Raw genomic sequence first — 20671 nt, 5'->3', positions numbered from 1 at the left:
GATCTCACCTCCGTCTCCACCATGCGGATCATCTTGATGTGGAAGTACTCCAGGTGCTGCTGGTTCTCCAGGTGGATCTGGTACCTGCCGGTGTCCAGAGGCACGCTCAGCCTCTCCGGCCAGTACCTGTGACATTTGATCCTCCCGCGTTCGACCTCCTGCGTCATCATGGCGATGACGTCGGATTTATTCTCCCAGATCATCTGCCAGAAGGCCGGCACCGTGGAGGGCAGGGGGCCCTGGCAGGAGATGTAGAAGAACTCCTCGTCGCCAACATGCATCCGGATGAAGCTGGCGTTGATGTAGTCCTGGCTGTCTCCAATGGCAACGCGAGTTTTGTCGTCTGAGGGTGAAAGAGGAAGAGGAGAAAGCAGCGTGAACTCTGTGTTTGTGGAAAACGAAGCGTGTTACATAAACCACGCCGTCCCCTCAGTCACAGTTTTTATCTTAATGTTTGATTCATCACTTCACGTCCTGCTCACAAACAACAAACACTGCACACACTGTTGTTCCTCCAGAGCAGACTCAGTGTACAGTAAATAAAGTCAGGTCAACAGCTCTGGGCTCTGGAGTCGGGCTCAACAAACCCTCGCTGTGAGGAAGGCTGCTGGTGATGAGAGAGGTGATAGATGGAGGAAGGTGAGGAATGTTTCCTGGGTAAGTCCCACACCTCTCACTGCTGAGGTCAAAAAGCCACAGACTGGAAATCAGGCTCTCCAAATAAAACAGTTAGAGTCAGAAAGTGAAGGATCAGAGCTGCTCTTTTTTCTGGGTTTGATAAACAAACAACCAGACATTTGGTGAGGGGCTGTGGTTTTCCACTGGGGGTCAAAAAACCTCTTTATCAAAATCCACCCTGTTAGCTCCAACACCATGAGGTGAAGCTGTGCAACAACAGGTATCATGTATGTACAGGTTTCACACTCTTTAATCTTTAAACCACATTTCAAGTTTTGCATCCAAAATCCAAAAGCTGCAGTTCCTCGGGTGACCACCAGAGGCTTATGTGAGTCATTCTCCATAAAACCTCATATTGTAAACCTCAAAGCATAACTGTATAGATCAGGGGTCTGCAACCTCTACTTTCAGTTTACTTTATCTTCACAATAAAGACACAAAAATGTATAAAATTCTTTAAATTCCAGTGAATAATAAGCTATTGAAAAGTATTTCTGATTTTTTAAAAATTGTACGAGATATCTAAGTTTTATTTTAGTTTTTAAATAAATTTGCAAATACTTAAAAAAAAAAAGAAATTTAAAAAATGAGCAAAAATTTTTTAAAAAATAATAATAATAACTTTTTTTTTTCAAATTTCAAAATGTTAAAAATACCCATTTTTAATTAAATGAAATAAATATGCAAAAAGTACAAAAATTATATATTTGCAAACAATTTTGGAATGTCAAAAAATTGCAAAAAAAAAAAAGAACTAAAAGAAATCAGAAAAAATACATTACCCTCTGTTTAAAAAAAAAAAAAATCTTTATTTCAATAATGTTTTTTAAGGCTAAAAAGAACCACAGGTTGCATTCCCTTGGCCTAGATAATGATAATATCATAATAAAAATAATAATAATAATAATAATAATAATAATAATAGAGGGTAGAAAAAAATATAATAATTATAAATAAAATTAAAAAAAGAAAGAAAAAAAAGAAGAAAAAATAATAATAATAAATAAGTCAAAATAATATATAAAGAATATGAATAATTCATGTGTTGTAAATGTGCGTTTTTACATAGATTTACATTAAAGTCATGTTTGTATTAGTGTGAATGTCATTAAAGACTTGAATTCCTGACTGCTTGAACACACACACCATCTCTGCATTTACCCCCTGAATACAAACCAATTACACAGCTTGTAATTTCCTCCCAGCGCTGCTTTAATTATTAAAAACAATAAATCTCTGATAATTACAAAGCTGGAAACAAACGAGGTCTTCTTCATAATCACATACTTGACCGACTCAGAGAAAGTGATTATAATTACTGATATAATACAGGGAGTGATTTGTTGAGCAGACGTGAGTTAAATGTTGCAGACTCATTTCTCTCCCCCTCCTTCAGAGAAAAATGAAAAAGAGCCAAACAAACAGGCTCTCCTATAAATGCCAGGTCTGTGAGTATCCAGCTTTTACAGGCTTCACTTCACCAATAAAAAGCTCCAACAGGGGGACGTAAAACAAAGTGCAGCGCTTTAACAAATGGAGAAAGTGAAAGTTCAGATTCCCCCTGAAGGAAGTCCAGGTCCAGTGAGACACTTACAGGGTAGGATGTCTCTGTAGCGGTTCTTGTCTCTGTTCTCGGGGGCTTTTCCCACAACGCAGTTGTCAGAAGGCTTCAGGTGCTCCAGAGCCTGAAACCAGCGACAGAAGCACAAAAACATCAGGTTCTGTTTCTCACTGTTACTTACAATTCAATTTACACTGCGATTCTTTAATATTTCTGATTTTAAGTTTGCTTTTTTAACACCAGGCCATGTGAAAACGTTGATGATGTCTACAGACTTTATCAGGAGTCATATTTTCCCATAAAATTCATATCACGAGTAAAAACATTTCTCCCTCTGCTGGACAAAAGTGGTAACTTTTTTTTCCAATCCAGTTAATTAACAAAGACTGAAACAAAGGATTTCAAAATAGCTTGGACGAAATGTCCCTGAAACTTTTGTGCAGATAAAACTTTTTAGGTGAAATTTTTCAAAATTCAAAATTTTAAATGTTTAAAAAAATTTTTGTAATTCTGTTTTCTTTTTTTGTAATTTTATTTTATTTTTTCAAAATGTTTCAAGATGTTTCAAAATATATTGGAATTTTATTTATTTATTATTATTTTTTTTATTTTTTTTATTAAAATTTTTTAATACTTTTCAAATTTTCAAATGTAAAATAATTGCAAAAATTTTAAAAAATTAAAATGAAATAAATATGCAAAAATTTTAAATGTAATAAATTGCAAAAAATAAAAAAACAAATAAATTTGCAAACAATTTAAAAATGTCAAAGCACAAAAACATTAGGTTCTGTTACTCTACAGACTGCAGCTGGATGCCTCTAGGTCTAATATATAAAATATATAAATACATAAAAAATATCAAACATGTGTTTATATGTTTAGTCTACACCCAATGTTAAAAGTCTGCCGTCAGTATCAACAGTTTTCAAACGTGTACGCTGCTTTAATCAACTAATGTTTAATTTCACCGTTTGTTTCAGTCTACATCTCTAAATGTCCCAGACTGGTTAATGTGAACGTTACAACCATAGACTGTAAAAAAAAGTAAAAATGGACGTCATCCTGCTCAGCTTCAAGTGAGGTCTCTACAAAAACTGCTCCCCCTGGTGGCTGGCTGCAGTATAGGTTAAAAATCCATCTCCCCAGTCATTCCAGATGGGCTGTGGTCAAACTTTAAAAAATTAATCCACCTGGTAGAAATGTTTCTCACGTCTGATTGTTGTGGTGATTTGAAGATATCATTTTGATGACTTTGTGTTCACGCCCTCTTGTTTCGGAAAAGTTTCTTTTTCATTAGTTATTAGCGGTTAAAAACAAAGATTTACGTCACGTCTAACGATGATTGACACCTGACGTTCTTCTGTATTTTTTTGGGGGGATTGTAAAATTTGTCAGGAGGCAGAGCCAGGGAGAGATTAGACTCTCCAAGGAAGAAAATATATAGAAAAAAAGAATAAAATTCTATACCTAGATAAATCCCAGTGAATAATTTAAAAAATTTGAAATTTTTTTAAAAATATTTAAAATATTATAACAGATATCTTAGTGTTTATAATTTTTCAATAAATTAAAAAACTCAAAAATTAAAGAAAAAATCAAATTATTGATAAAAAATTTGAAATTTTTTTATCAATATTTTTTTTTTTCAAATTTAAAAATGTAAAGAGTATCCACTTTTTTAAATAAAATAAAATAAATATGAAGAATTTCAAATAAATTTTAAATGGAATACATATGCAAAAATGACAGAAGTAATACATTTGCAAACAATATTGAAATTTGCTAAAAAAAAAAAAATAAAATAAATAAAAAGAAACCTTCAAAAGTACAATTCCCTCTGTAAAAAAATGAATTCTTTATATCAATAATGTTTTTTAAAGCTACAAGGAACCACTGTAAAGGAGTCAAGGGCCACAGGTTAAAGACCCTTGGCCTAGAAAATAATAATTATGATATAATTATACTACTACTACTACTTATAATAATAATAATAATAGAAATAAAAATAAAAATAATAATAAAAATAGAGGATAGATAAATATAAAAAAACATAAAGAATATGAATATTTATGTGTTGTTAATGTGGGTTTTCACATAGATTTACATTGACAGCAGATGTTCTTCTGTATTTTTGGGGGGGATTGTAAAATTTGTCGGGAGGCAGAGCCAAGAAGAGATTAGACTCTCCACAGAAAAAAATGTAATTATTTTTGTCACCGGCTCCACTCAGATCCTCTGTGAGTCCCTAACAGCCCCACAGTGCAGACTCTGGCTGGACAATGGTGGCGCTAACGATGGAGGGATTTTGGCTTTAAAGACCTTACAGTGGGAAAAGGCGGAGCAGTCTTTGATTGTGACACACACACAAACACACACACACACACACACCATGAATTCCTTGATCAGCTCCTGCTGGTCCAGTTGATGCTGCAGGATCTGGATGAGAGCTTTGACCCTGGAGCCGGAGTACTGGCTGGTCTTGGAGGGACTAATGACGGCTAAACTGGCCAGCTCCTCCTCAGAAACAATGGGAGGGCCTGAGGAGTCAGAGAGGAGGAGGAAAGTGTTGTTTGTGAGACAAAGCAGAGGTAAACAATCACTGTAACCTCAGCGGAGAAGGACCAGGAACCTGTTTGAGGGGAGGATGTTTCCAGAGCGCTGGCCTCAAACACGTCGTCGTCTTCTTCTTCGCTGCTCCAGCCGTCTGATTGAGATTTCCCCATGTCTTTACACGACTGGTCCAAAAGTTTGGTCACAATTTGTTTCCTGGGGGAGTCAGGGGGCAGGGGTGAGACCAGACCATTTTACTCTTCGGTAGGAGGGGATGAAATCATGCAAGGCTGAGCTTCCTGTCCCTGCGACTTTTCCACCTAAAATACAGTATAGACAAGAGGCTAAAGTATCTGTTGGCTTCTGCGTCACCTACTGCTCTGAGGCTACACATCATGGCGCTAAAAGCTTCCTAGCTGCCTCAGTGAGGTCCTCTGCCCTAAGCATCAGCGTGGATTCACTGCTCTCTGCTGCCTCTTTGTGGACGAGAGTGGAACAACGGTGGACCAAAACAACTGAGGAAGCAGGAGGAGGAGGAGGAGGAGGAGGAGGACTACAGGAGAGGGGGTAGGAAGACGCTACGAGAGGGGAGAAGTTACTACCTGTCAGAAGCTCCATGCAACATGTCAGAGACACTAAGGGACGGGCAGCAAGCTTGATGAGAAGGCGTGCTTTCACAGCTCTCCTGTTAACAGACGGAGGCGCAGCCGCACCAGGAGACAGACGGGAGGAAAATATTAGTCGCAGATGTTAGTGAAGAGACAAGGAGGGCTGTCACGTCATTAAGGAGTGTTAAAATCATGAAAACCAGGACGAGGTCCGTGCGTTTTACCTGTTTGAGCGCAGCCTCGTCTGTTACTATGGTGATCCGGTGAGGGGGAGGAGGGGGGGTGGTCAAAACAACGACGGGTTCGTTGAGCAGAGGGTCTGAAGCTGCTTCTGTAACAAATACAAGACAGATAAAACTTTTAAAAGGTGAAACTTTTCAAAACTCAAAATTTCAAAATGTTCCAAAAATTTTTTGTAATTTTATTATATTTTTTCAAAATGTTTCAAGATTTTTCAAAATATATTGGAATTTGGTTTTATTTTTTAAAGTTTTTTGAAATGTAAACTTTTTGAAACTTTTCAAATTTTCAAATGTAAAAAAATGCAAACATTTAAAAAATTAAATAAAATAAAATAGATATGCAAAAATTTCAAATGTCATTAATTGCAAAAATTGAAAATTTTATAAATTTGCAAACAATTTTGAAATTTGTAAAAAAAAAAAGGAATTAAAATATTTTTAAATTTTATTTTAATTAAAAAAAAATTATCATTTTTTTATTTTTAAGTTTTTTAATATTTTGTATTTTTTCAAATAATCAAATATAAAAATTGCAAACATTTTTAAAAAAATCACATGAAATATATATGCAAACATTTTAAATGATTTTTTTATGTAATAAATTGCAAAAAAAAAAAAAAAAGTAATGAATTTGCAAACAATTTCAAAATGTCAAAATTTGAAAAAATGAAAAAAAATGTAATTAAAAGAAATGTGCTAAACTTTTAAACATTTTGAAAGAATATTTGAATTAATAACACATATTGTTAATATCCTTCATCTCATCATTTTTCGTTGTTTTCTTAAGTCTTACCACATATCTAGAATTAATTTCAAGCCAGCACGTTGTCAGGTAAATGAATCCATCCACAGAGAATTAAAATCTGTATTTTTTCTAGATTTGTCTTTTTCTAGATTTAGTTATCTTCCCAGGGCTGTAAAACTTGAGGTTAGCTAAAGCTACTTCCTGCGTGTATATTTAGCTCATTTGAAACGCAGCTGCAAACCGGCACAGTGTCACACACAAATGGCTGAGGTCATTGTGGTGTGGAGGAGCAATGAAAGATCCAGGTTGCAGGTTGCATGCGCTAAATCCTAGTTTAAAGAGGTTGGTTTGTAACTGTTATTAAAGGGCACGCAGTCTGAGTGGATCACCTGCAGCACACCCACTAAGAACAGGTACAATTTTTTAGTTTGTACAATTAAGCGCTTGTTATTTTGGATCTTAGTGGATCTAAGAAATCTGCAACATGTGAGTTATTAAAGTCTTACCTGGAGGCCGATCCACTGGTTTGTTCAGGAGGACGTCAGGAGCGGGGCAGGTTTCAGGGCTGGACCCAGGAGCCGGCTGCTCGGCTAAGATGGCCTCAGTCTGAGCCGACATGTTGGGCGGCGTGGGCGCCTCGGAGTAGGTGAGGGGCAGGATGTCTCTGCAGATGGTGAGCTGAACGGAGCCCTCAGCTTTCCGCAGGATGTCCACCACCTTACTGTGGCTCAGGCCGGACACGATCACGCCGTTCACCTGGAAACACACGAGGAGCGTGATCATTTCTTCACCACAGAGACGTCAAAACAAACAAAATCCAGACGCCACCTTTACCTCCAGGAGAATATCTCCCACTTTCAGTCTGCCGTCCTGCTCGGCCACTCCACCTGAGCAGATCTCCTTCACTCTGAGCATGCTGCCGTTGGTCCCCCCGACCAGAGCGAAGCCCAGGCCTCCTCCGTCAGGTTTCATGAACTCCACCTGCATGATGCAACTCTGAGGGCGACGAATCAGGAGCAAAAAAGAAAAGTGTGTGAGTTTCTTGTTGATGCATTTACTGAGCCTCACACACACACAGCACACACACACACACCCCTTGCAGAGAGAGCGTTTGCAGATTGACACACAGTAGACTCATGTTACAGAGGGAGCTGATGGTGTGTAGGAAAAAGAACAGAGAGCTGGAAAAATGTGACAAAAGCAGCAGAAAGTTTGAGTTTTTGGACAGAGACGACTCACGTCTTGGTCGTGGGTGAAAGGCAGACACCTGAAGTTCCCGCCGCTTCGACACAAAGCTTCAGCTGAAAAAACAAAGGAAGAGTTTAGTCTGAAACCAGAAAACACACATAGCCACATCCACTCAGCGCTGAGGAAATAAAACTTCATTTCTACATCCCAGAGTCCATTTTCTGCTTCAGATACGAGGACAGACACACACACACACACACACACACCTCCCCCCTCTGCAGACATCCTGACACAGACGTGTTGACGGCTGCGTCTCCTCTATGACAGCTGAAGGAGTCTGCTCCTCTCACACTGACCCTCTGCACCGTCCCACCGCTGCTGCACCGTCACCAAGCAACTGAGATACCTGCCCTGTAGACCCCTGCCTCTGTACGGCTCTGTGTGTGTGTGTGTGTGTGTGTGTGTGTGTGTGATGGATACAGCTCTGCACTCCAATACACCAGTGGAGGGCCTGAGGCTCGCTAATTATTAATCTTGCAGTGAGAGCCCAGGATCTGTCTGTCAGCATTCAGATCACACACACACACACACACACACACACACACACACACACACACACACACACACACACACACACACACACACACACACACACACACACACACACAGGCATGCACATACAGCTTCAGACAGTAGTATCTTTCAGCACTGAGCTCTGGCTTCAAGCAAACAAAGGGACAACGAGGGAAAGACGAAAAGGAACCACAGAAACAGGGCTGCAGAAAGAAGTGAGGTGAAAAAAAACTCTTGTGCAAAAAAAAAAAATTGGGGGAAAATTTTTTTCAAAATTTTAAATTTCTAAATGTTTTGAAAAATGTTATATATTTATTTTTTAATGTAAATTTCATATTTTTTTCGTAATTTAAATAATGTTGTTTTTTTAAAATTTTTTGAAATTGAAATTTTTTTGAAATTTTTCAAATTTCTAAATTTAAAAATTATGAAAGATAAAATAAAATAAATAAAATATTTTTTTTTGGTGAAATTTTTCAAAATTTAAAATTTCTAAATGTTTTGAAAATTTTATAATTTTTTTAAAATGTTAATTTCATATTTTTTCAGTTTTAAAATGTTTATTTTTTTTTTTTTTGAAATTATTATTTGTTTTAATTTTCCAAATTTTCAAATTAAAAAAAAAAAATCCAAGCATTTTAGAGAAATGAAATGAAACAAATATGCGAAAATTTCAAACAATGTAATAAATTGCAAAAATTAAAAAAGTTAATAATTTGCAAACAAGTTTGAAATGTCAAAATTTGTAAAATTAAAAAAAAAATGAAATTTCAAAAATTTCAAAAAATTTTGAAGAACATATGATTTCAATAACATAATTTGTTTATAATGTTTAACTCATCATTTTTTGATGTTTGCTAACGTCTAACCACATATCAAGCCTGTTTATCAAGACAGCACATTGACACTTCAATGAATCCATCCACACAGAATTAAAATCAGTATTTTCTTCCAGATTAGTCTTTTTGTAGATGTAGTTATCTTCCCAGGGCTGTAAAACTTGAGGTTAGCCACAGGTGCAATACCCTCTGTGAGAAAAATAAAAATTCTTTATTTAAATAATATTTTCTAAAGCTACAAGGAGCCGCTGTAAAGGAGTTGAAGAGTCAGGGATTGCAGAGCCTTGGTTTAGATAAAGAAAAAACTGAAAAGCTCGTTTGGAGTTTCTGATTTTTCTATTTTGTTCTTAACTTGAATGAAATGTTCCTGAAACTTTCAAGCGCAAAAAACTTTTGAATTGCTTGAACTTGTAAAAAACTGACCATCTTCAGTGGGAGAGATCCTCTCTGGAGAAACCGGCTCCTCAAAACGAGCGAAGAACTTCCTGTCTTTCTTCCAGTCGAACAGACCTGCAACAACAAAAACATAAAAACATGAAGAGTGAAATTTTTCCGAGGAATGTTTGTTGAGCAATAAATCATAAAGTCTTTGCATAACGTTTCTGGTAATGATTGATCCGTGAGTCTCTAACGATCTGGTTCCTAAGCAGTCCATCAGTGCGTGTAACAACACAGCTGCCCTGTTGATGCATCACTGGGTAACTCCTCCATAAATCCTCCAGACGCTCTTACCGTTCCACTTGGCCTTCGGGGTCACGGGCTGCTCCTCTCTGTGACAGGGACAAACACAAAGAGTCACTCAGAGAAACTAACCCTGACTCTGAGGTTACCTCCTGACTCTGACTGACTCTGACTGACTCTGAGGTTATCTCCTGACTCTGACGCCACGTACCGGATGATTTTCAGCTTGACTTTCCGCGGGGCCAGCTCACAGGCTTTGACGGCGTCCTCCAGGGTCATTCCCAGCGTGCACCTGCCACAGATGTAGAGGATCTTGTCGTTGGGCTGGACACTGCCCTCCTCGCTGGCTGGAGAGCCTGGCACCACCTCCAGGCAGTAGATGCCCTGCCATTTGCTGCCAATGCCTCCTGTCAGCTTAATGCCTGCACACAGAGAGGAAACACTCAGAACAACACATACAGTCACTGAAATCTGAGACTTAAGAGTCACATTAAACAGAGTTAATCAGTTAATCAGTTAATCATAAACAGTGAGTAAATCTAAATCTGGATTAAGAAAAGTAAAAAACTGAATTTTGCTGCTTGAATAATTTGTCAAGAGCCTAGAAAAAAAATTTGATCGACATATGTGGTTTAAATCTGTGTAACAGTCAGATTGCCTCGTGGTTAAGGTCGGCTTCATGAGGTTCCCCCTCGCGCATGTGGCCCGGGTTTGAATCCAGTCTGTGGCCTCTTTCCTGCATGTCACTACCCCACTCCCACCCTGTTTCCTGCTTTATCCACTGTCCTCTCTACTATTCAATCAAAGGCAAAAAAGCCCCCAAAAATAATAATAATAATAATAAAAACTTCAGCCCTAAACAGAATGATTAAGTTACTGAGTCAGAACCAGAGCACAGATGAACCCCTGCCGGCCTGAACTCCTATTTCCACTTGGTCAATGAATGACAGGTCATTGTGTGTCGGCTGCTGTCTGTATTACCACAGCATGTTGAACAAGCCTCTATTTTTAAATCTTGTCTTAAAACCCACCTTTTTTCACTGGCCTTAAACACATCGTAATTTTTGATTTTATTTGAATTAATTTTCATTTTATTTCATTTTATTTCATTTTATTTTAAGTTTTTTATTTTATTGTATTACTTTTATTTTGTTTTGTTTAATTTAATTTTGTTTTTTTTTTATATTATATTGTTTTTAAATACTGTTGTATTTTATTTTTTTCTTTTATTTAATTCATTTTTTTAAATTTAATTTTGTTTTATTTTATTATTTTTTTTAACTGAGCCTGTTTTTTGAGTGAAGGGTAGCTAAGGTTAATTTATTATTATTATTATTTATTTTTTAATTTTATTATCTTTAATTTTATTATTTTTTATTTTATTATTATTTATTTTTCTGCCTAGCTGTTTTTTTTTTTTTTTTGCAAATTTAAAATGGATCTTCCCATTTTTTGTTATATCTCTTAGGTTACTTTAAAAAAAGAATAAATGCTAATTGTAAAGTGATTTTTCCTCCTCAATAAAGGAAGAATATTAAAAAAAAGAAAAAATGTTATTGAAATTTGTATTTTTCAGTTGGACGGCAATTTTTATAATATAAATACAAGAGATGTGATATAAAAGAGTTGTGTTCATATCCTTGCAGTCCTACTTTTTAGAAATGTTTAAACTATATACAGCCTGAGGGAGACAGAAGTTTAATGGTTGATTTCATTTTGTTTATTTAGTTATATATTTGATTGCTCTTCTTCATGCCTTCTAATTATATTTCATATTTTACATGTTTTCTTGGTCTGTCTCAGGTTAGCTGCTCTTTATTTTATTCATTTTTCTGTTCAGCACTTTGGTCAACAGTGGCTGTTTTTAAAGTGCTTAACAAATAAAGTTGAAGTTGATTGAATATATTAATATGAAGAGTTATGATATACATAAATACACAGACTAATATCTGTTAAACATGGTTCATCCTGCCCTGTCTCACCTCTTCCTGTAAACAGTTTTTGTCTGGTCCAGTTTTAATCTCTTATTTTGGATCTTATGGCTTACTTTATCACTTATTTTATTGTATATTTATCACATTAAATCTTATTTTCCTCAGAGGAGCCTGAACATCTGTAAAGGTCGTACCCAGCTGCCCTGAAGGCGTCTTGTAGAGGACGATATCAGGCAGGCTGTCACAGGGGGGCGGAGCCACCAGGTTGGTCACCGCCCTCCCCAGGGTCATACTCAGTTTCCGTGGAGATGACCTGAGAATCGTCATGGCAACATCATCAGCCACGCTGGTGACGTTATGACCGTTAACCTGACAGAAAGAGAAAAACAGGAGATCATAAACTTTAAACTGCGACCCCATGGCGAGCAGAAACGTGCTGATGTAAGCGTGTGCGGTTACCGTGATGAGTCTGTCTCCTGCTCTCAGACGACCGTCCGCCTTGGCCGGGTTGTCCAGGATCTCCTGGATGTAGTAGCAGTTGTCCAGCTTGCTGCGAGTGATGGTGAACCCGAAGCTCCCGCTCCTGGATTTGCTCAGGTCGACCGTCAGCTCGAACTCTTTGACCAAACCCTGACAGGTGAGGAGAGACACCTTCATGAGGAAATCTGCTGCTCAAAGGAAAGGAGACAAGGAGACAAAGAGGGGTCAAACTTGCCTTCCTTCGACTCTCCGCCTCCTCCTCGTCTTCGTCCGTGTCGTCGTCCTTGTACTCCCTTTCTCTCCTCTCCGGCTCCTCCCTCGGTGGCGTGTGGCTCTGGACGACAGGGGGCAGCACTGGGGGGGGCAGCGTGGGCGCAGGTGGACTTCCACAGGGAGGCACAGACGACATGACCTGGGCTGTGATGGGGGTCAGGGCCGCAGCAGGAGGCTGGGGGGGAGGCACCAGGGGCCGGCTGCTCTTGGACATGGCTTTGTAGTGACTGGGGAGGAGCCCCTGCTGGATGGGGTGGTGCTTGGCTTTGGGGGGCTGCGTGGTGAGGGGCTGGGATGGGTGGGTGAGGGGGCAGGTGGTGGGGGTGTCTGTTGAGAGGCTGAGCGGTGAAATGTTTGTGGTGGGGACGTGGGGGCCCAGGTTGGGGTTCTGGGAGCCCAGACCGGAGGAGGAGGTGTTGGAGGTCTGAGAGTGGGAGGCTGTGAGGTTTGAGGCTGTGTGGGAGGTGAGGCTGGAGGGGAAGCTGTGAGGAGGCTCCAGGGTGGAGCTGATGGTCAGGTACTCTTCATCTGCCATGATGGTCAGTCCATTACCCATCAGGCAATAGGTCACGCTCCCGTCTGCCTCCTCCCTGATGCCGCTGCAGAAAAAAAACCACTGTGAGTGTTTGTAAAGACGACTGATCCACGGTACCTGCAGGTTTCAGCCAGTCAGATTTAAGACTCTTTACGAGTTCTCAAGACTTTTTTAGACTACTTGAGACTATTCAAGACTTTTAAAACTCCTTAAGACTTTGAAGACTTTTAAGACTTTTTTAATACTTTTTCAGACTTTTAAGACTTTTTCAGACTTTTAAGACTTTTTAAGACTTTTAAGACTTTTTTAATACTTTTTCAGACTTTTAAGACTTTTTAAGACTTTAAAGACTTTTTCAGACTTTTAAGACTTTTTAAGACTTTTTAAGACTTTATAAGACTTTTTAAGACTTTCAAGACTTTTAAGACTTTTTAAGACTTTTAAGACTTTTTCAATACTTTTTAAGACTTTTAAGACTTTTAAGACTTTTAAAACTCATTAAGACTTTTTAAGACTTTTAAGACTTTTTTAATACTTATTCAGACCTTTAAGACTTTTTCAGACTTTTAAGACTTTTTAAGACTTTATGAGACTTTTTAAGACTTTTTCAGACTTTTTAAGACTTTATAAGACTTTTTAAGACTTTTTAAGACTTTGAAGACTTTTAAGACTCATTAAGACTTTTTAAGACTTTTAAGACTTTTTCAATACTTTTTAAGACTTTGAAGACTATTTAAGACTTTTAGGACATAAAGACTTTTTAAGACTTTTATAAGACTTTTTAAGACTCATTAAGACTTTTTAAGACTTTTTCAGACTTTTAAGACTTTTTAAGACTTTATGAGACTTTTTAAGACTTTTACGACTTTTTCAGACTTAAGAGGTTTCTTCAGACTCTGAAGACTCTTTTAGAATTTTATAAGACTTTTGAGACTTGTTAAGACTTCTAAGATTTTTTAAGTCTTTATCAGACTTTTAAGACTCCTTAAGACTTTTTAGTGTCAACTTGAATTAATTTTAAGGCTGAAAACATCGTAATTACCAGTGATGGTTGAGGGATCCTGCTGTTGCGATCCAAACAGTAAGCTAGCATGGAGATCAATTTAAATCATAGGTATTAAGTAAAAAATGACTGTAAATTGTATTCCTAAAATTAGAAACCAACTGAGTTTTTTTCTATTTTAACTGACACGTTTTTCTTTTTTGAAGCTAAAGATCTGACCTGACAGATATCAGCTTGTGAATTTTATTGCCATACAGAGAAACAAATTCTACAGGTTTTCCGTATAAAACTGAATAGGTTAAAATATATAAAAGTCAAAGTCTGGGGGGTCTGGGGAAAAACCAAGCTTCTCTAACATTAAAATGAAGCTTTTTAAAGTATTTTGAGATCAGATTGCGATAAATGAGGAACTGTTTTCATACTAGTTAGGACAGTGGACTAATAAACCAGCTGTTTCCACAGCCTAACGTAGGAACAACACAGACAGACCCTCAAACCAGCTCCTGAAGTCAGAGTAAAATCACATCAGACTTTAGTCTGGAGGAACACATGAAAAAAGCTACTATACAAAAGTTTAGCTTTCCCAGAATGTAACTTTATATATATATTCAAAATGAATTAATGTGTCCCTCATTTTATTGTTGATACAGTTGGAGCCAATTGTTTTACTGATCTGTAGCTGGAAACCTTGTTAATTCCCAGGATGTATATAAATGATATTTTGACAAACGGTGTATTCATCCTATTTGAAATCATAAATCTGAATCTGAGGAATTAACAAACAAACAAACTTACATTTTTCTATAAATTCAGTGGAGTTAGAGGTATAATTTTATTAAATATTATTTTTTTTTACATTTCAACATAACTTATGCAGCTCTGTGTTTTATAACTTTGACTCAGTCAAAGTCAAAAAGTAAACTGGAGCTAGCTTGTTGAGCTAATATGCCATGTATGAACTGTGTTGTCAAACGGTTCAGTTTAAAGCTGTTTCATGTGGCGCTGTGCTCTGTGGCTAATGTGTTTTATCACATGTATATATATATGACTGTATAAAACATGGACGTAGTCTCGCCAACGTCACCCGTCTGTTTCTGAAACAGAAAATGAAGCAGATCGGCTATAGCGGCCATATTGGTAGTGGATAGGGCTACATGTACAACTAAACGGCGCCTGTCGGTCACGTGACCTGAGCTGTGCTTCTGATTGGGTGAGCTTGGGATCTTAATATCCTCTTATTGGGTGAGTGGGTGTTGATATTTTCCGTATTTTCCTGTTACCTGGAGTAAACATAGCTGCTGGCAGTCTTCGGGCAGACATCCAGAGGCATCACCAGCGAGCTTGTTGTCGTGGCGACCTCCTCCTCCCCCTCCCCCTTACTCTTCCTCTTTGCTTCCACCCCCTGATGCTGGCCCGCTTGTTTCCCAGCAGAGGGCTGTGACCCTGACGGCGTCTGCGGCGAGCCGGGCGCAGGGGAAGCAGGTGACGCCGGAGAGGCAGGCGAGGCTGGTGAGACAGGTGACGGAGGTGATGGAGGTGAAGTGGGCGAAGGAGGCGAGCGGGGAGGAGACGGCAGAGGCTGGTTGTTCTGGATTTCAACATCAACGCTCTGCTGAGGCACCGGGAGCGGAGGAGGAGCAGGGGGTTCTGGGAGTTTTTCTGTTGGGTTGTTCAGGTCTTCATCCTGAGGAGGGACTGGTTTCTGGACCGGTATCCTGATGTCACACTGGTACTTGAGCAGCTGGCTGTAGTCCTCTCCCAGTTTGATGTCCAGAGACCGAGACCGGACCTCTCTGAAGGAGGCAGGACTCTAGGAGAGAGGAGGGAGGAGAGAGGAGAGGAAACAAACTCAGTCCAGCTTTTTACTGCGTTTAATTTATTTATTTATTTATCTACATTAATTCTTATCTTACTCTGTCTAAAGGCACATAATTTTAATCTTTTAGAGTTAAATATTAATTAATTCAACTTTTTCATCTGTTTTTGACTTTATCTTTTCATTTACTTCACTGCTTCTATCAGCTTTATTTCTGTAAAACTTTTATATTTTTTAATTGTTTCCATTAATTTGGTTGTTTTACTTTCCTATCTTGAGTTTAACATCTTATTTTATGAGAAAGAAATAAACCCAATAACACACTCCTGTTTGCTCATTAGTGAACTCACCAGCGTGTTGTCGTCTACGACAGTAAAGAGTCCAGGACCTGGTCTACAGATCAGCAGGTGGACCTCAGAGGGCGCTCCACGAAGCAGGAACAAAACTCTCTGAAACAACACAAACGGGAATTAAAACAACTCCACACATTTCTCTTTCACTTCTCTTTTTTACTGTCTGTTTTTATTCTGTAAAGCACTCTGTAACACTAGTTTTGAAAAGTGCCTTATAAACAAAGTTTATTATTATCATATTTATTATTATTTCTGTATGAGGCCCGTCCTCCATGGCGAGGAAACTCCTCACGACCTCAGCATGGAGCGCCTGTACACAGCTTGTGAAAACACATGTGACTCCTTGGCGAAGCACCAAGATTGAATGACACATCAAACGCGAAGACACAACCGGCCGTTCTATGTTTGGACCCATGAGATTAACGGATTAGTGAAGGGTGACGTGGTCAGCGTCTTAAGAAAGAACAGGGTCACTACAGGAGCTGCTCACGCACCCGCTGCTCCATTCACAATAATTCAGCCCAAGACACAAACACCTGCTGCGTCTGACTGAACAGAGGACGAGGAGAAAGATGAAGAATGAGGAAACACCTGCACAAAAAATTTTTTTTTTTTTTTTTAAACTAAAAAAACTACTGGAGCTGTGTTTGCAGCTCTGTGTTTTGTATTTACAGTAAGTCCCTGCAGTTCAGACACTGAACACCAGGTGAAGCCTTGGCTCACTGTGTGAGAAGCCAGGTCAAAGGTGTTCAACCTGTGGCTCTTTGACTCCTCTGCAGTGGCTCCTTGTAGCTTTAAAATATATTATTGAAATATATATATTAAATATATATAATAAATATATATTTTTCTTATACAGGGTATTGATGATAAAGACACTGACACTAAATAAAACCATGCATTAAAATTTTGTTAAACTAAAACTTCATCACCTTTTGTAGTAATAAAGCTTTCTAAATATTTTTTAAGATTTAAAAACATTTTTAAAAAATCTAATGAATTTTTTAATTTCTATTTTTTTTGTCATTTTTTCAAGATAAGAAAAAAAATTGGTTTATGGAAGACTGGAAATTTTTACAGTTTTCGTAAATTAAGAATTTTAATTTAAACAATTTAATTTAAATAAGTAATTACAAATTAATTCAAAATAAATGAAATAAATTTTAGAGTTTTCTGCAAATTTTGAAAATTGTTTAAATTCCATTTTATTAAAATTGTTTCAAATGTTTTCCACTTTTAAAAACATTTTTTTTTCAAATCACAATTTTTTATTTTTTAGAGCAAATTTATTTAATTTGGGCAAATTTTTGAAGTTTCAAAATGTTTGAATTTCTTTTTTGCAACTTTTTGAAATTTAAAAAATTTTGCACATTTCTGAAATTTATATCACAATTTTTTTCTTTTTTCAATATTTGCGATTATTTTTAAATAAAAAAAAAGTAGACAAAAAAGTAGGCAATTTTTGTCAGATTTAGAAAAATAAAGATTTTTGGAAGACTTTGGAAATTTTTACAGTTTCTTTTTATTTTTAAATCTCCCGAATTTCTCCAATTTTTTTTTGCAAATTATTTAAATTCAATTTTTATTAAAACTTTTCAAAAAGATTTCGACTTTTCAAATTTAGTAAACTTTATTTTTTATAGCAAATGAATGAAATTTTGGCAAATTTTAAAAGTTTCAACATTTTTTATTGTTTTATTTTGCAACTTATTAAAATTCTATGAATTTTGCATATTTATGAAATTTTTATCCCATTTTTTCTTTTTTAAATATCTTCTAATTTTTTTTAATAAAAAAAAATTAGAAATCACATGTGCTGTCCTAAAAATACAAAAAAAACTTCTTGTCTAGATAATTTAATCCTCACATTTTCACTATGTTTATAATTTTAAACACTTTTTTGTCTTTATAGCGAAGATAAAGTAGATTTTTGTAGATTTTGAGGAAACAGGCGAAAGGAGGTAACCATGTATCAGAGGATGATGGGGAAACAACAACCCCCTAAAAAAACTAAAATAAGAAACAGAAAGATAAAAAGTGAAAGTTTAAATGTCTCTCCTACCTGGTAGGACAGGTCTTTCACAGGCTCCCCGTTCACTGACAGGATGATGTCTCCTTCTCGCAGCAGGCCGCTCTCCAGCGCCGGCTGACCCGGGAAGAGGCGTTTGATGCGGACCACGCTGCCGCTGTCGGGCCCAGCGTGCAGCTGTGAGATGTTGAAGCTGAAGCCCAGGCCGGACAAACTCTTCTGCAGCACCACCTCGTGAGTGTTTTCTGGGAAAGAGGCAGGAGAAGGAGGGGAGTGTTGGAGCAGCGTGCGTGTTGTGTAATCTTTAATCTGTCGTGCGGGCTCTGGTTCTGGTATCTCGACAGAAAATGTTCATCAACGTCCCCGACACGTCTCAGTACGAGCTGCTCTGGGTGTTTTTATCACAGGAGCATCCCTGATAACAGGACAGACAGGAAGCCTTCCTGCTCTCAGGGTTTGGGGGGGTCTGCAGAGACCAGGACCTGTCCCCTTAACTCAGCTGAACAGCCAGCTCCAAGGTTTCAGTGTTGGTGGTCTCAGGGGACAGGGGACGCGTCAGCTGTGGATGACTCTGACAGAAACCACAATGTAGCTGTCAGATGACTCACAGTCACCTCTGGGCCCTGTGCGCCAGTGTGTGTGTGTGTGTGTGTATGTATGTGTGTGTGTCCCCCCCCTCACCATCAGTCACAAAGCTGTAGTCCTTGGCCTGACCACTCAAGGTCGTTTCCATGGAGACGTCGGTCCTGGGGGGCTGTGTGTGTGATGGACTGTGGGCCAAAAGGGGGCAGGAGGATTCAGGTCTAGGCTCCAGTATTATGGTTGGCTCTCTTTCTAGCAGCAGGGTCACCACCTACAGGAAACACACACACACACACACACACACACACACACACACACACACACACACACACACCTTTAAAAACTGTACATCAGATCATTTATACAAAAAACAAAGCCTGATAAAAAACAACTGCTGCATGTTTTCACCATCAGCTTCAGCATCTATCCATCTACCCATTTCCCTTACTTTACTACTTTGATTATGGACAGGCTGATTATTGGCATTTTCATCAACATTGGCGTCTCTGTCTGCAGTCACTATTTTGTCACCAGCTTTGTTGCAGCAAAGAGAAAAGGTTTTGCCGAGTAGAGAAGCTCCAGAGAGCAGAAATAACATTTGCCGACATCAGCGATTCCCTTTTTTGACCAATCAGGAGCAAGTCTGACCTGATTGGTCCACCGGAGCAGATACCCCTGAACCCTCTCCCAGCCCACTCCCCTCCCTGGGAGGAGAATGCCAAAGTTGAAGAGCCATCACTGCTCTGTTTTTGGCTGTAAACAGCCACATAGCTCCATGCTCAAGCTTCCCATCTCTGAAGAAGACAGACTAAGTGTCTAGAGTTCATTTATCAGGGAAATGTTCCAGCTACACTCAGTAAAACTGTGCATGTGTGTGCTAGTCACTTCACGGCCGACTGCTTTTCCAGCTTTGGACAGTCCAACAGAGGGCTAGCCAATAGACTGGTCCTGAATCCAGGCGCATTACCAACCATCCTCCAACAAACCTGGGACCCTGGAAATGTGAGTATTTTAAATGCTGTGTGCTGTGGAGCAGATGGAAGAGCTTTTCCTCAGTGTCCCCCCTGTCTCTGTGTTAGCTTCAGGATGCTAACTTAGCTGCAGTTAGCCTGTTGTTTTAGCCTGTAATGTTACGGTAAAGGAGCTTCTCTGTTTTCTAAACATTGTGCACTCGGAGCTCGTGGCGCCACTCTCAGTGACGTGGAAGAGCGGGGCGGTATCAGTGGTGGCTCATTTACATATGAAGGCCACGCCCACTAAATCAGAGCGTTCTGAACAGAGGGGCTATGAGAGCCTGGAAACAATGCTGCTGTGCTTGATTTATTGGCTTTTTGGACCAAAACATGTTACTACCATTTCATGAAGACATCAATGATCCAGATTAAACTGCAGGAAAGGAGCAGGAGATGGGAACTTTAATAAAGCATGTGTGCTCAAAGTTTTAAGCTTATTTAGAGACAAATTTGAAAGAAAAAACAGAGAAAGGTTTGTAAGCTCATTGCTCCCCACAGTACGTCAGACATGCTGCGCTCAGCCTACATGAAACTGAACTCTCCAATCAGGCTTTAATCATCGTCTGTTCCCTCATTATGGGACCAGTCTCTTAGAAAGACCACGAGTTTAATCTCAGGATGTTACTTTTCCCGTGGATAATAATCTTGATATTACGCTGCATTATGGATCATATAAAGGGATATCCCGTAAAACGTGTTGCTTGACTCTAAAAAAGCTTTCTCTCTTATCTGTGAACGCCAGTCAAAAAAATGAACCGTGTGGAACTGAACGTGTTGTTTTATTTGCTGCCAGTCAATAACTCTGTGTGAGTGTGTGTGTGTGTGTGTGTGTGTGTGTATACCTCCCCGGTCCTCTTCAGGCACTCGACAGCTTGATGGTGAGTCACGCCCCTCAGGTTGGACCCGTCAACCTCCAGCAGTCTGTCGCCTGTCACACACACGGACGCAAATCTCATCATCATTAGCAACATCAATACATAAACGC

General features: G+C 38.5%; 1 protein-coding gene across 1 annotated transcript in view; it reads right to left on the bottom strand.

Annotated features, from left to right (window-relative positions):
• The window catches only part of ptpn20 (protein tyrosine phosphatase non-receptor type 20), a 49330-nt gene that overhangs the window by 5112 nt on the left and 23547 nt on the right, over positions 1–20671 (bottom strand). Inside the window, exons 25-44 of the mRNA XM_074675153.1 lie at positions 20529–20614; positions 18773–18944; positions 18125–18336; positions 16060–16158; positions 15174–15703; positions 12318–12954; positions 12062–12232; positions 11797–11971; positions 9880–10090; positions 9720–9757; positions 9411–9497; positions 7627–7688; positions 7222–7383; positions 6894–7143; positions 5625–5731; positions 5395–5477; positions 4872–5008; positions 4631–4779; positions 2273–2363; positions 9–343 (exon numbers count right to left, since the gene is read on the bottom strand). Of these exons, the coding sequence (XP_074531254.1) occupies positions 9–343; positions 2273–2363; positions 4631–4779; positions 4872–5008; positions 5395–5477; positions 5625–5731; positions 6894–7143; positions 7222–7383; positions 7627–7688; positions 9411–9497; positions 9720–9757; positions 9880–10090; positions 11797–11971; positions 12062–12232; positions 12318–12954; positions 15174–15703; positions 16060–16158; positions 18125–18336; positions 18773–18944; positions 20529–20614 (3794 nt within the window). The remainder of the gene's footprint in view (positions 1–8; positions 344–2272; positions 2364–4630; positions 4780–4871; positions 5009–5394; positions 5478–5624; positions 5732–6893; positions 7144–7221; positions 7384–7626; positions 7689–9410; positions 9498–9719; positions 9758–9879; positions 10091–11796; positions 11972–12061; positions 12233–12317; positions 12955–15173; positions 15704–16059; positions 16159–18124; positions 18337–18772; positions 18945–20528; positions 20615–20671) is intronic.

This window comes from Halichoeres trimaculatus, unplaced genomic scaffold, assembly GCF_033239565.1.
Source record: "Halichoeres trimaculatus isolate MK-OKI-2021-1 unplaced genomic scaffold, fHalTri1.1 fHalTri1_scaffold_8, whole genome shotgun sequence".
Classification (NCBI taxonomy): Eukaryota; Metazoa; Chordata; class Actinopteri; order Labriformes; family Labridae; genus Halichoeres; species Halichoeres trimaculatus.
The sequence above is the reverse complement of the archived record's forward strand: the minus strand, read 5'-3'. Positions and strand labels throughout refer to the sequence as shown.